Source organism: Amphiprion ocellaris, chromosome 12 (assembly GCF_022539595.1).
Source record: "Amphiprion ocellaris isolate individual 3 ecotype Okinawa chromosome 12, ASM2253959v1, whole genome shotgun sequence".
NCBI classification, from domain to species: Eukaryota; Metazoa; Chordata; class Actinopteri; family Pomacentridae; genus Amphiprion; species Amphiprion ocellaris.
The window spans coordinates 31,843,480-31,857,820 of NC_072777.1; the positions used below are offsets into that span (position 1 = coordinate 31,843,480).

Below are 14,341 nucleotides of genomic sequence, written 5' to 3' on the forward strand. Positions count from 1 at the left end.
TCACTTTAAAGATAAAAAGTAATTTCATTTTTCGTTGAGGGAAAATGGTCATGCACTGAGTTTATATAAAAAAGATAATAATAAAATTGCTGCTCTGCTTTTGTCTTCTCCGGGCTAAAGACAACCATTATGGCCGAGTTGTACATTGAATTATTGATCAGCTAGCGTGGTTTGTTCTGGGTAATTAAGCTGCGAGGGCTGGTGGGAATTGATTGTTGAAAGTTTAGAAAGGGAACAAAAAGGTCAGAATGAACACATCAGCGTTGTTTCTGCTGCACAACATGAAACGCCATCCGGGCGGATAGAGATATGTGGATGATTATGTGTTTATTTGGGCTGTGGAATGACAAGATTTATGAAAAAAAGGTGGAAAAACAAGAGAAAAGTGACATTTAGTGACACATATTGCATCGACTGTACTTTTCTGAGCCTCTTATCTCGTCTGTCTTCTTCTTCCCTAGAATTCTTTTGGATATTTTTAGCTGAATTTCCTTTTTAGCAACAATAGTGCCGCAATAATGCACCAAAATGATAGAAAATAGCTCATTTAAGAGCTGGGTTTCAGAAAAGCTCAATACGATCTGATTTAAGAAACTACATTAATGGATCTGGGTTTAATTATGTAATTAAAAAATCATTTTCTTGGCAAGGAAATAAAAAAAAAATCAGTGCCGAAAACTTCACACAATGACTTTCTCAATTTGTAGCAGTACTTTTAGCAGAATACAGGCATGTTCACTTTTTCTGCTTTTGACTTTTTCGCCTCTTTTTTGTTCACAAGCGTGTAGTTACTCCCCAACGAAATATCCAAACCCTGAACATCCCAAATGGTATATTTTTGGGGGTGAAACAAAATGGCGGATGCACATGTGAAAAAAATCACATGTAGAACCCCTCAAAATGGCTCCAAAGTTGTGCAGCCAATCGGGCGCCGCGTCGGCCTCCAGCGGCGGCCTATCAGGAGCTCATGGGGGTGACTTGCTGCACCTTACCGTAGCGCATTGTGATAGGTTACTGGAAAGCGCAGCCCGGGACCCCATTGGCCGTAAGAATGTCGGACTGTGGAGCAGAGTTACTAGGCTGAGCAGCAGAGTTGGCGCCGTGTCCATGCCCCCTGTGCCGTGTGGCAACCAATCGTGGAGTGCCAACGCGAGGGTGTCGTTATTACTGTGAATTACATCTGCGCTAGCACATGTCAACGCTGTTTGCAGCCCGTGAGGCACTCCTGTGAGGTTTGCCCGTGTGCTTCCCTTTCCTCTTGTTTTTGCAGAGCTGAGCTGCTGCTGGATTTTACCCCCCTTTTAGGAGTATTGAGACATTTTGGTGTTTTCAGAGCCGCCGTGGTTCCTTTGAGCACCACACTCCACCACGCCAAAGCTCACAATAGGGCCGCCATGCGCAGTTTCATGGTCCCCGGTGGTGATGAGTTGTTCTGCTCACCGACGCACCCCCAAGAAGCCCTAATTAGCTTTTCCATCAGGCATTCAGGTGTGTCTTCACGGCTCCGAGGGAGGCGGCCATTGTTTGCTGACAAGTGGAGTCCTCCGTCTCCCCCCCACCTCAGCCGAACCTCTCACTTTCTCTATTCTCGGGGCAAATGGATGGTATGCGGTGTGGCTGATTGGAGGTGAGAGCCATATCGGTCGCTGGAAATTCACTAATGCAAACTCCAAACTACTGTGTATTCACTATTCACAGCCCCATGCCCACACAGTAATCAGATAGCTGGCCGACTGACAAGCAGCAAGTGGAGTGGAATGTGGAGAGTGGAGAGAAATGGATGAAAGACAAGGCAAATGGCAGGCTTTTGTGTTTGCGTGTGAATGTGTACGGCTCACTCTCACCATGCAGCTGTGCATCCCAGTCAAAGTACAGCGGACGTATTGTCAAAAATCGTATCTCTCATTATTCCTTCTCCCCATTTGGCATTCAGCATGTTTAATAACCAGGTCATTTTCTTTCTGGCCATTAATTCCTTGACGTGATAACTGAAGGATGCACCACTCAGAGGGAGAAAAAAAAAAGCTCTTTTTTTTTACCAAATCACACTCCTGAATTGCACCTTATTTGTCATGTGTCTTTATACCGTGTAATTTCAATCGCAGAATTAATTCAGAACCGAGCTCCCGGTGTCAGACGGGAGAATGGAGGGAGCTAAATGAGTAGATGTTCCAGCCAAATAGAGGGCCGAGTGTCATACCAGGTTAATTAAACCCCAGCTTGGAGTCTGACGTGAACACAGGCCTCTTTTTACAAAAAAAAAGATCCTTTATTTCAGCTCGGGTGTCGTGAGTACAATCATAAAGCGGATCAGTTTCTTACATCTCGAGGCTCGACAGCTGTGTGAAGCGCAGACACATGCTCACCTTTCTTGTTACGCACGACAACAAGTGAGTCAACGTTACCACTGTTCAGAATTTTGTGCTGATTAAAGGGTATCTTCGCCACTTTTATTATCTAAAACCCTTTTCAGATGCTCAATACGTAGCATTTCTGCTTCATTAGTCTGGTAAAAAGACAACACTGTCATTCAGACGTAGGTCACTTTTACAAATGATGTTCTTTGTGGCTTCATTCAAACATCTTCACCAGAGCGATATGATGAATAGTAATGTACGAATTAACTACAAACCAATGCAAAACTCATTATACTCCCCAAATAACTAATCTTTTTTTTACATTTCTGATTTCCTAAGGGCAGAAAATGGTAGTGTAACTTTATCAACAATAAAATAAAAATATCAGCTATGTAACAGATCATTTAGTCCTCTAAGCTGTTTCATGACGTTTTTTTTAACTCACTGTAGCCTCATTTTCTGCAACTCTACAGAAACTACACAACCATGACTAGAAGCAAAGAGAGCTCAGAAAATGACTTTAGTGTTGTTTAGTGTGATGTCTTGATGTCCGACATTATAAATCAAAAAAAAAATGGATTACTCTGATTAGATATTTCACAAAAAGGTAAAAAAAAAAAAAAAAAAAAAACCTGGACTCATTATTTTTCAAAGTGTCCACATTTGTTACCAATACTGAAAAAATAGCAGCTCAGCGCACTATAAAGTTTCTTACAATTACATTTTCAATATACTTGTGTCTTATCTGCTTTGAGTAAGCACAGTTTTCAGGTGAGCACAGTTCAGTCAAAAAGTCCTTCATTTTTTGTTTTGAGGCACTAAAAGCTTTTCAGTTGTTGCCGAGTAGCACACAGAGTTTTTATTTATGATAGAATCTGGTCCAAATGGGGCTTTTTGTTTTTTAATAGCACAACTTTTAACTTTAGATTTGGTAAGGTTTTCCAACAGAACGCCACATCGCAGATGAGTACTTCTACGACCATCAAAAAATGGAAAATTGGACAATTATTTCAGTATTTACGGTTTTTGGCATTTTCATTTTGGCAGTTTACTATATATATGCTTATACACACACACACACACACACACACGCACGCACGCACGCACACGCACACACACACACACACACACACATACACATATATTTCAAGATTTTGGGTTTTAAACTTTAATTGCAGATTCAACTGTGACTCTGTGTTGACAGCTCGTTTGTCTGACTTGAAGAAAACTATTCAGTGGCTATCAGTCCCACCTGTGTGACTGATAGGGACGGTTTATAATTAAAGGAAATTAATGAATTTACTGCTGTTGCTCAACGTGCTCTCTCTTTGGAGAGGCTCATATGAATCTTGCTGTTGTATTTAATAGAGGAAAAACTCCCACCAAGAACTGGGAGCAACAACTTGAACTTCACCTTTAGTCACATTTAGTCAAAATCCAGATTCTTTTGAATTTTGTCGTATTAATTCAACCTGTTCCATTCTCAGTTCGAACCCAACCATTGCTTTAACACCTGTGAGCTGCACCGGTCCAATCAGCAGCCGGGGAGGTGGTCACATGATCACCTGTGTAAAAACACACATTTACAGAAAACATCCTCTAGTCTCTGAGGCCAGAAGCATGAGGACGCTATAACCCTCTGAACCCACAGGCAGATTTAAAAAATCACCACAGACCCTCCATTCATCTGAGCCATAAACTATAAAAACTGAAAAATTCACTGGACACTGAACTTTCAAACAGTTCTTGAATGTACCACGTGTAACTTCAAGTTAATTTGGGAAAATTCACTTAACATCGCAACATTTCATCAAAATTGTTTTATTTTTCATGCGCCGTTCGAAATACTAGTCTTCTCACATCTTTTGAATCATTGCTCCCACCCACAAGGTACAGAACCTACAACAATAATAAGAATTTCACTATAGGAAAAACCATCGAACTTCAAGTTAAGAAAAGGTCATTTATGTGGTTTTCTATGCTATTAACCCTCCTGTTGTCCTCATTTACGGGCACCAAAAAATATTGTTTCCTTGTCTGAAAAAAATACAAAAATTCAGAAAAAAATTCCCCAAATTTCTAAAAATTTGCAAAACCTTCAGGAAGAAAATTCCAGTAATTCCTTAAAAATTTCCCCTAAAAAAATTATTTTAAAAAAAGAAAACCCAAATTTGGCAAGAAAATTCTTGTAAATCTTTTCAAAAAATGAGTATTTTCCAAAAAATCCTAAAAATATCTAAAGTGATTACATATATATCAGTGAAACTTGTAATATTTTCTTTAAGAACATTCACAAAAAAAATCAACCAAAATCCAGCGAATTTTGCTGGATTTTTTTTTTTTTTTTTTTTATGTTCTTAAGAAAAAATTCTAACATTTCTTTTTTCCACCAAAAAATGTTTCCCAAAAATGTTGAAAATGTGAATATCAGAAGTTTCACTGTGAAAATATCTGTTTTTCCCACATTTTCAAACTTTAAACCGGGTCAGTTTTGACCCACAGGACGACACGAGGATTAAGTGTAGTGGCTGGGTCATTTTTAACCCGAACACAACACGGAGGTTAAATCGTCATGCATGTCACACTGTGGCTCTTCGCCAGCATGGAATATGTGCCTTTATACCACGCAGACTGTGCCAAACAAGTGTTTACTGCAGCATGGAAGGTGGCTCCCTCTGTAATCATGGTGTTCCACATTATGGCGTCCGTAGCTTATTATTTGAATCTCAGTGTTTTCCCTCTTAGTGGCATTCTCGATAGGAGATTAACAAAGCAGCAGTGTTGGTTTTCCCTCCTAAAGCTGTAGAATAAGTTGCTCGCCCCCCGCTGGTTTTCACTCTCAGCATCCCCTCATGGTGCCTCGTTAAGATGCGGAGAAACAAGCGCCTCCGACCCAGTGCTACAGTAAGGCCAGGCTTAACACGGCGCCGCTGCACCACAACTCACCGCACACTGTGGCCTTCAACGGCACAATGGTTTGCTCCAAGCATGTTCTCTCAGAATGTGGCGTCCCAGTTTTTCTAGTTTTCATGTTTTCTTTCCAGAGAGGAGGAAGATGAGGGTTGGTGCTTCTGAGACGAGGAGAGGGTGTTGGGATTTGGTGGTGGTGGTGGTGGTGGGGAGGGATAAGCAGTTGATTTCTCATTGAGCAGCGTTTTCAAGGTCAAATCTACGCTGAGTAGGGCATTAGCGAGAAGCCAAAGAATTTTATTTTGATATGAATAATGCATTGACAGTGTCTCTGTTTTCAGCCCACATCTCTCTTAGATGCTTTTTAATCTCACTCAGTCTTCCCTTCATTGAAGTTCTAGTGCTGCGGTGTAAATTTGCAGAAGTCAAATACAGTTAAACAAGTGTCTTTTCTCATTATAATCCGAGCTGTTGATCTCATTCCTAGTTCTGTTATCGACTCGCATGCTTTGCATATTCCTCGGTACAGTATCTGATATTTTACTTCTGACAAGCACTCTTTTTACTGAAATGTTTGTTCTCCTCTGCCATTTAATGCACATTGTTTCTTAAGACTGGCCAGCAGTATTGTGTGCTACGATCTGCACTTTTTCCACGGTGTTTTGTTTTATTTGCTTTGTTTTTTGTTTCTTGTTGTCATGCTATTGTATGTATGGAAAATGGAATTCTAAAACCCAACATGTGGCACTGTCTGTTTCTTTTTCTTGTTCTACAGAGATGTTGAAGGAGTTGAACCAACAGCGCAGAGCGAAAGAGTTTACAGACCTGAAAATTATTGTTGAAGGCAAAGAGTTTGAAGTCCACCAAAATGTTCTAGCTTCCTGCAGCTTGTATTTCAAGGACCTGGTGAAAAGGTTTGCCTTCGCTACCCCTCCCCACCTCCTCCTCCTCCTCCTCCTCTTTACCCCCTCCCACCAGCTGTTGATCCAATCTGTTCTTTTCATAGGGCGCATTTGTGTCGCTATTTTTTTTCCCTTTCCCCCCTTCTCTCTCTTGCAGGTGTTGTGAAGACTTTGGTTCCTTGCACAGGGCCAGCAGCCATTCCTTCCTCTTCCCACTCAAATGAATGTATCTGAAACTGGAGAGAAAAAGGTCAACCCTCGTCATTTACCTTTCCTCCCCCCATGTAGGGCAATTTAACCACATTTCCATTTTAATGAGCAGTGAAAATGTTCCATGACTGGGGATGCTTTTTTTTAAAAGAACCTCACCAAAGGGGCCAAAACAAAAAGAATCATACATCCTGCACTTGTGGTGGTAATTTGCCAAAGCCACACTGTCTTCTGTGGGCAGAGGGACTCTTCTTTTTTCCGTCTTTGTTTTTGTTTCCCAAGCTACGATATTTTTCTGTTGCTAATTCCTGAGTTCATGCTTCAAAACAACCTTTTCATATGCTAATACATGTTAGTATAATACAAAAAAAAGACATTTCAGAGTCATAAACAAAAGGACACAACAAAAGCACATATAAGACAGCCCACTGAACCTCCACTTTCACAGGTTAACACCACCTTTCACTAACATATTCATTTGATTTAGATCCAAGTATTCCCCCAGTACTCTGCCCTTCATACTCCATATTTTATTTTGTCTTCAACGGGCTGTTTTGTTTTCATGGGTGCCTGTCTGCATACTAGTGTGTGCTACAGCTCCAGACCTTTTTAGTGTCTTTATATGTGTGTGCAAACGCATGACTGTATAAAGTCTGACAACAAAAAGTATGTCTTTTATCTGCTTTGTTTTTCCGGGGAGGGAATTCCACAAATCCCTAATGTCCTCATCCTTACTTCAAATCCTTGCAGGTGCTTTCGGCTTGATTGAGAGTCCCCTGGACCCAAAGTTGTTTTTGCCACCTTGATGTTGTTTGTGTGTGTTTGAGAGAGTGTGTGTTCCTGTTTGCATGGATAGGGATGAAGTGCTTTAACAAAGACAAAGCAGCAAAGACACACACAGTCAGTAGCGATGGCTCGAGTGCCTTAGGGAAGTTTGCCACTTTGCCCCGCAGCCATGCAGCCTCCACAGCGAGCTCATCAGAGAGCTGGAGAGCTGCTTATCGGCCTCCTTGCTCGCCACCGATACGCTTGTTTCCCTCTTGAATGGGGACGGAGCGGAGAGAGAACACAGGTAGAAAAAGCAACAGAGCCTCGTCTGTAGCAGGATCTCTGTGACAGCTACACTCGCCATGAATTAAACAGAGACACCGGCTCTTCTTTTGACCTTCACAACAGCAGAGAAGCTTCCTGAGAGACTGAAGTGACTTTGGGTAGAAGTGAAGCCCCCATGCTGGTCAGCCTGTCTATCAGATTGTCTCGTCGCTGCCTCTTATCTGGAACGTAGCCGGATCATTCATGCATAAAGGCAGGGCCCTTGAAAGCCACCGTAGGCTCCCAGAAGAGCGGGCAGAATTTCATCCAGCTCATCTTCATGCCTGCTGCCACCCACGTTGTCAGATTTTTCTTGTTTAATTTGACAGTTTAATGGAGTAAATTCTCATTAATTGGTTAATTAATTGTACAACTACTTGGATTTATTGTCATAACATTGTCATTTGTCACGAGGTTATGTCTAAAATAGAAAATTCTCTCATTCGACTTCACGCTGGAGAGCGTCTAATAAATTTGTTACACTAATTGTTCATTTTTTTTTTTAAAAAAGAGCAGACCTCTTCTTTGTGATCATTAGCATTATGCTAACGCGACGCCATCAGCGGCTGTTGCTTTTCTAAGGCGTGTGACACCTTGACTTATGGAAATGAGAGCAGTGAGAAGTTGACAAGAGAAGGACGGGGAAGGGAGGAGGAAGGCAAACTAAAAGAATGAATAAAAGTGACTAAGGGGGAGCAGCGTTTCGGTCGTAGCTGCGAGGCGTTTGACTGTTACAAGCTCGGTCAGAGGAGCAACGAGAGCCAAAGGCCTGTCTGTCGCTGAGTTACGACCTCCCATGTGTCGCTTGGGTCACTTTTTTAAGCACGGCTGGAATTGTGCTGATGCTACACGTGGCTCGCTGCTGTCCACATCTTTATGAGGTCAAATAAGAGACAAAGAGAGAGAGACTTCATCTACTGACTCATCCAGGACTTAAACCCCCCGATTGTCAGCTCATAAACCACCAGGTGCATACAGTATGTGCTTGAAATATATGGACGCCTTCAAATGTGTTTCCCTGCATGCACGCTTTAAAGAATGTGTGTGTAGGATGCGAGGACTTGTGTGATATCCCGGCAGGCTGCATTAGTCAGAGTAGTAGAGATGTTAACGCTGGAGGGCGAGCAGTGCACACACACCAACCCAGTGACTTATTTTAGAAATTAAAGCCTCACTTGGCAACGAGTCAAAATCAAGCAGCGTAGTTTGCAGGAATTTTTCTATGTTGCTGAAAATGTCAAGAAATCAAACAAAAATGTTCCAGCCAAACAGTCTACAAACACACTGATTAGTCCTCATTTGGAATTCTCTTTCTTTCTCACCTCGAGGCCTCCCCCCCTCCGTCTCACCCCAACAATACCTGCAGGATGTAATGCCGTTTGGAAATGTACGCACACGTTTGCCCTCGCCGCCCCCTCCTTCCCCAAAACCTATTACCTTACCCTTTAAAGGGCCAATGCACAGAGCGGGGGAGACAGATCATCGCTGGTAATTCCATTTTACCCCTCGGGATTTTCCAGTAAGTGCGCTCACAGGCATTTCATTTATGGCCACTGCATCCCCGCACCTCCGTGATGTAAAAAGGCTCCAGAATCTTTGAGCAGATGCTTTTATGCCATTTGTTTCTACCATAACCCCCCATCCCTTTCTTTTGCCTGTGTTGACCCTCTGAGTTTTTTTTTCTGTCATGCTGGTGAGTCAGAGAGTGTTGTGACTATGAGATGGGTGGAGAGCTGTTTTAAAGCCCATTACAGTGCGAACATCGTGACCCGCTGCTGCACCGTTCAGCTGGTTACTGTAACACCACAATTTCATCTCGTAACATTGTTCTGACTGGTAATATTTAAAGGGCCAGTTCAACCAAGTTATAAAACATGTTTTGTTTTTTTTTGCTTAGTTCTTGCATAGCAAGTTTTTTTGCACTGTATACTAATTATATATTCACTAAAATATTTCTCACCTTCTGAAGAAAATATTTAGCACCCATTAATGTAATAATTTCCACTTAATAATGATTCAAAATGTCTCATAGTGCATTATTTAGGTGCCTTTTTATAACCCCTTCAACTGAAGTGCCACCAAAAGTTGTTTTTTGGATTTCCGTGGTATAGAGGGAAGCATTACTTGGGTTTTCCAGTGTTCCTCAAAAGTTTATGCATCCTTGCATTAACTTAAAACAACCAGGATATTGTCCCTAAGTTTCTGCCCATGTGCATATGGCAGCACTTTAATCTAATCACCACTTTTTCCCTTTAAAATCCAATGTGTATGACATTTTTAAGTTCTTAAAACTCAAAATATAGAACTCTCTGTAGACTATTATTACAAGAGCAGGTAGGGCATTTTTATTGCATTATTGAGTTTTATTGCAGTTTTTATTAGTTTAGGTGCAAATTTTATTGCATTTCTAAGAAATGATTATATTACTAGGTGCTAGAAGGCATATCTGTTCATGAATCGATCAACAAGCCGGGACTACTTGTACCTGAGAGAAAATTATAAGTACAAAAGTCCTGCTAAATGTAGAAAACTTTCTTAAACCAGATGTATGTGCAGAATGCTAACAAAGCTATCTGTAAAAGGGGGTTTTATAACAGACTCGGTGTTTCCATTACGCTCAAGAAATCATAAATCATCTTTTGTAGGAACTATTTTTCGATAAAAAGTAGTTCCAGTGAAAACAGTGAATAGCATCCAGAATAACCAAGACATGGTTGCAGTCAAATAGTCCTTTTTTTGTTTGCGCTGGAAGATTTGAGTGAAATGACCCTGAAGCGTTCAGTGGCAGCCATGACAAGATGCTGGTGAAATTCTCTAAATGTTAAGGAAATGGTGCCTCAATTGTTCCTTTTTGTAGCACCGTTGTTTCTGAAATAAAAGGAAAGCAACATTCAGAGCGACGCAGTATCCACAGCACCCACTGTCGCATCGTTATGTAGCACTGTGGTATTCACAAATTCTCCGTCACATTTTTCTTTGATTTTAAGATGTTTTCCATCGAGGTCAAAAAAGAAAGTTCAGAAAATTGATTTTTTTTCTGACTATTTGACCACATCGTGTCTGCAGAAGAAATGCAGCTGTGGGTTTTTCACTCTTGTGTTGGAGTGGAGAAAGAAATCTCACAGACGCATCTCTCAAAACCAACTCAACAGCTAGAGTTGGTGAGAAAAACTCTTTATGCAGTTAAAGTGACTCACGAATCTACAAGCTTCTCAGTAACTTCATGAGTTGGAAATTTAAGGGGCGGATCAATCACCAGGTGTTGAAGCTATGCGTGCCCTGAACACTCGGTGACTCAAGTGTTCTGGGCGTGCATACCATGAGCTGAGGATCTCTAAAGCCCCAAAATAACACTTTTATTTAAGACTTAATCTTAATTTTTGTCATATTGGCTCCCACAGATGATTCAAACTTTTGTCCCTGTCATCACGCCTCAAAACAAACTTTTGTTTTTCCAGTAAAGTTTTTGCATCAAGCGTTCTGTCAATCCAATGTGTACATTTCATTTCCCCCCTCTCGAGCTGATGGCTCCGTGTTCACACTCGGATGGACGTTTGAGCTTTTAAACCCTCCAACCTGTCGCCCTGCCCGTCCTTTTTGTCCTTTTAGAGACCGGTAGCTTCGCGGATGCAGCATCGTGGCCTCGATGCTGGAAAAAATGAGCAACAAGCACACAATAAAGCAACCACATTGTATTTATTTTTGTAATTTATTCCTGATTTATTTTTGTGACAAGACGTAAAGGCGAGCCATTTTTAGCCCCGACGGTCTCGGCTTTGCCTCCGAATGAGCTTCTATCTTAACATGTCCTGGTAGTGTGTGTATATACTTGCACAGAATAAATCGTCCTGTAAGAACAAGAGAACAAGCTAAACGTATTCCCTGTAAATGGGCTTTTTTTTTTAGGGTGAAGCATGTATTAGAAAATGTATATGGGTGTGTGTGTGTGTGTGTGTGTGTGTGTGTGTGTGTGTGTGTGTGTGTGTGTGTGTGTGTGTGTGTGTGTGTGTGTGTGTGTGTGTGTGTGTGTGTGTGTGTGTGTGTGTGTGTGTGTGTGTGTGTGTTGCTGCTCCCCTCCTCTTCCTCTCCGCCTCTGTTCACCACCATTTTGACAGTCTGTGCCGATTTTTTTCAGACTTCCCCTTGAATAAGTGGTGCATTTTTCACAAACAAATTTCTTTGCCTGAGTGTACCCATCTTCCTCCTCTTCCTCCTCTTCCTCCTCCTCTCCTGTCTCTCCTGTCCTCCCTCTGCCTTCCCCCTCTTTCACAATTTAAATTCAAGTCTGCAATCAAAACGCAGCATAAATATCCACCTGTTTTAGAAGCTCCGGAGAGAGAGAAAAAAAAGCAGAAAAAAGAAAGAAGTCATTTCCATAACATAAGTGCTCAGACAAAACAAACTGCCACTCGAGCCGCTTTCCTATTGCACTAATTGACCAGGTTGATGAGCATGCTCTTCTTTTATTTTTAGCTCTTTTTTTTCCCCTTCCCGACCTCCCTCCATCACTTTAACCCTCAACAACACTCCCCTCCCCTTCTCCCCCCTTCTCCCTTCTTTCTGTCTTTGCTACCTACCTGCCCCCTCCCACCCTCCCCCACTGCAGGACTTTTGTGCAGGTAAAAGGGGGCAATAACACTATGTGGCTTTTTGCTTTGCAGGAGGAAAAAGAGTAACTACTTTGGTTTTTCCAGCCAATGTCCATCCAGAGACAAATGCCACTGTCTTTTTCATTTTATTTGGATGTCCTTCTCCCCCCCCTTTTCACCTCCTGAGCATTTCAAATGACGACTAATGCCTCAGTTCATGCACCACAGGCGACTGATGATTATTGCAGCGGGGACAGAGTTTTCTGCTTAGGTGTGATGGTGTATATTTTTCTCGGGGGTGGGCGGGGATATCTCTTATTTAAAAGACCAAGGCACAGTCATGGAACAACCTCAAACCCTCCCTCAGAAGGATGGCTGCTGGCTCCCTGTGGAAGAACCATCTCGCCCCTGCCTCCCTTTTCTTTCTTTCTTTTTTTTTTGATTACCTCCCTCTCCCCTCACTTCTTCAGCCTCGCATCTTCAGCCATTCTGTCTTATCTGTCTCATCTTGTTTGTTTCGCTGTCTCACTAAACGCTGACTGTTTGTCATGATTTCTAATCCACCCGACTGACTTTCTGCACAAAATCTGCACAGGCACACACACTCACACACACACACACACACACACACACACACACACACACACACACACACACACACACACACACACTCACACAGAGAGCGTTATCATTGAGCTACCATGACTGGCAGAAGCAAACAGCCTCCATCCATCTTAATGCAGGCTACTTTTCATATTGTTGATGTCCGTATCCACAGGGAGCGACACATGCTAGCGGGGGTATGAATTCTGCGGGGCTTTGATTCCATTTATTTTGCCCTTGAGTGGATTATTGTTTCACATGGGACATTAAACATGGGTGGTGAGGTGTTATTTAACGCTCCTGTAGCTTCCCGAGGGGACCCTGCATGTGAACTAATCTCGGCCATTTGATCCCAGTGAAGTCACTGGCGTGGCCCACTTCTCCTCTTCCACCGCAACATCTCAGGCTCAGGCATTACAAAGGGGGATATCATATTCTATTTAATTTGCTCATCCAAGCACTCCCTGGCACGCTTTTTGCATCATGCCAGCAGGAGCGGATACGCTGCTTTGATATCCAACACGGGCGGCAGGTTCACGGATCACGCTTTGCATTCCGTCATGTGTCGGCGTTGGAACTGTATCATCACTTTCTTACTTTCTCTCTGTTGTGTGTCTGACGCCTCACATGTAACCCTGCCATGTATGCATGTTCCCCTCTTCAAGACTATGCATACATGAACCCACACATGTGGACAAAGCATGAAACAAAGCAATAACTTTTGTTTGCCTAAGGACATTTTGTTTCAGATGCAGCACTATAGTTGTAAATCTGCTATAGCCCCATAGAAAAGTAGAACAAACCATCCAAAGTTTTTTGTCCCTTTTTTCACTTTTGTTATCTTATTGTGTAATGATTCTCTTACTTTCTCCCCACTGTCGTACTGGCCCAGGTGTTGTTGTGTGTAGCATACATGTATTTGTGTCCCTGTCTCCTTTTTTTTTCCCTTTCCTTTTCTTTTTTGGTTTTCTTTTCTCATATTTCCTCTCAGACTGCCACCTAACTCGCCCTCTCTCTGCCGTGATTGGTTGATCAGGTCGTCGGGGGAGACGAGGAACGGCGAGACGCTGGAGCTGAACATGAGCAACATCAGCGCCGACGTGTTGGAGCTGCTGCTGGAGTTCGTCTACACGGGATCGCTGGTCATCGACTCGGCCAACGCCAAGACGCTGCTGGAGGCCGCCAACAAGTTCCAGTTCAACACCTTCTGCAAAGTCTGTGTCTCCTTCTTAGGTAGGTGCAGCTCAGAAATACAGTGTTTGCACTACTGTATACGCTTATATCAGCAAGTGTACGCTCATTACATCAGACGTGCAACCTTTCTTGCAGCATCTACAGCCTCGGTCATGCTTTATCACCATGCTGTACGGAATGTGAAGCTAAATTTCCTTCCCAGACTCTGGCACATCGCTGTTTGTCATGTTTCCAAAGCTAGCAGCCGTGTTAGGATTCTGCCTCCCTAACGCTCACAGTTGGGCACGGTGCCTCTGATCTCGTCCCGGTGGGCAGGATGAAGCACGGGGGCAGATTTATAAAAAGGTCAGGGAACAATTGTCACTTAAATGTCAAATCCTCTGGCCTGAACCGTGATGGAATCAAAAAATAGCAATCCAGATTGATACTTAGACAAGGTATGGATAGAGGAGCATGGGAGGGGAGTTGGTTTTCAGCAACCCAA

The 14,341-nt window shown here is 42.5% G+C and overlaps 1 protein-coding gene across 7 annotated transcripts in view; it reads left to right on the top strand.

The window, feature by feature from the left end:
- The window catches only part of LOC111569679 (kelch-like protein 29), a 339,950-nt gene that overhangs the window by 197,961 nt on the left and 127,648 nt on the right, over nucleotides 1–14,341 (top strand). For all 7 annotated transcript variants that reach the window (XM_023271948.3, XM_055016003.1, XM_055016000.1 and 4 more), the window contains 2 exons: nucleotides 6,043–6,181; nucleotides 13,700–13,896. In XM_023271948.3, coding sequence (XP_023127716.1) covers nucleotides 6,043–6,181; nucleotides 13,700–13,896 — 336 coding nt within the window. The remainder of the gene's footprint in view (nucleotides 1–6,042; nucleotides 6,182–13,699; nucleotides 13,897–14,341) is intronic.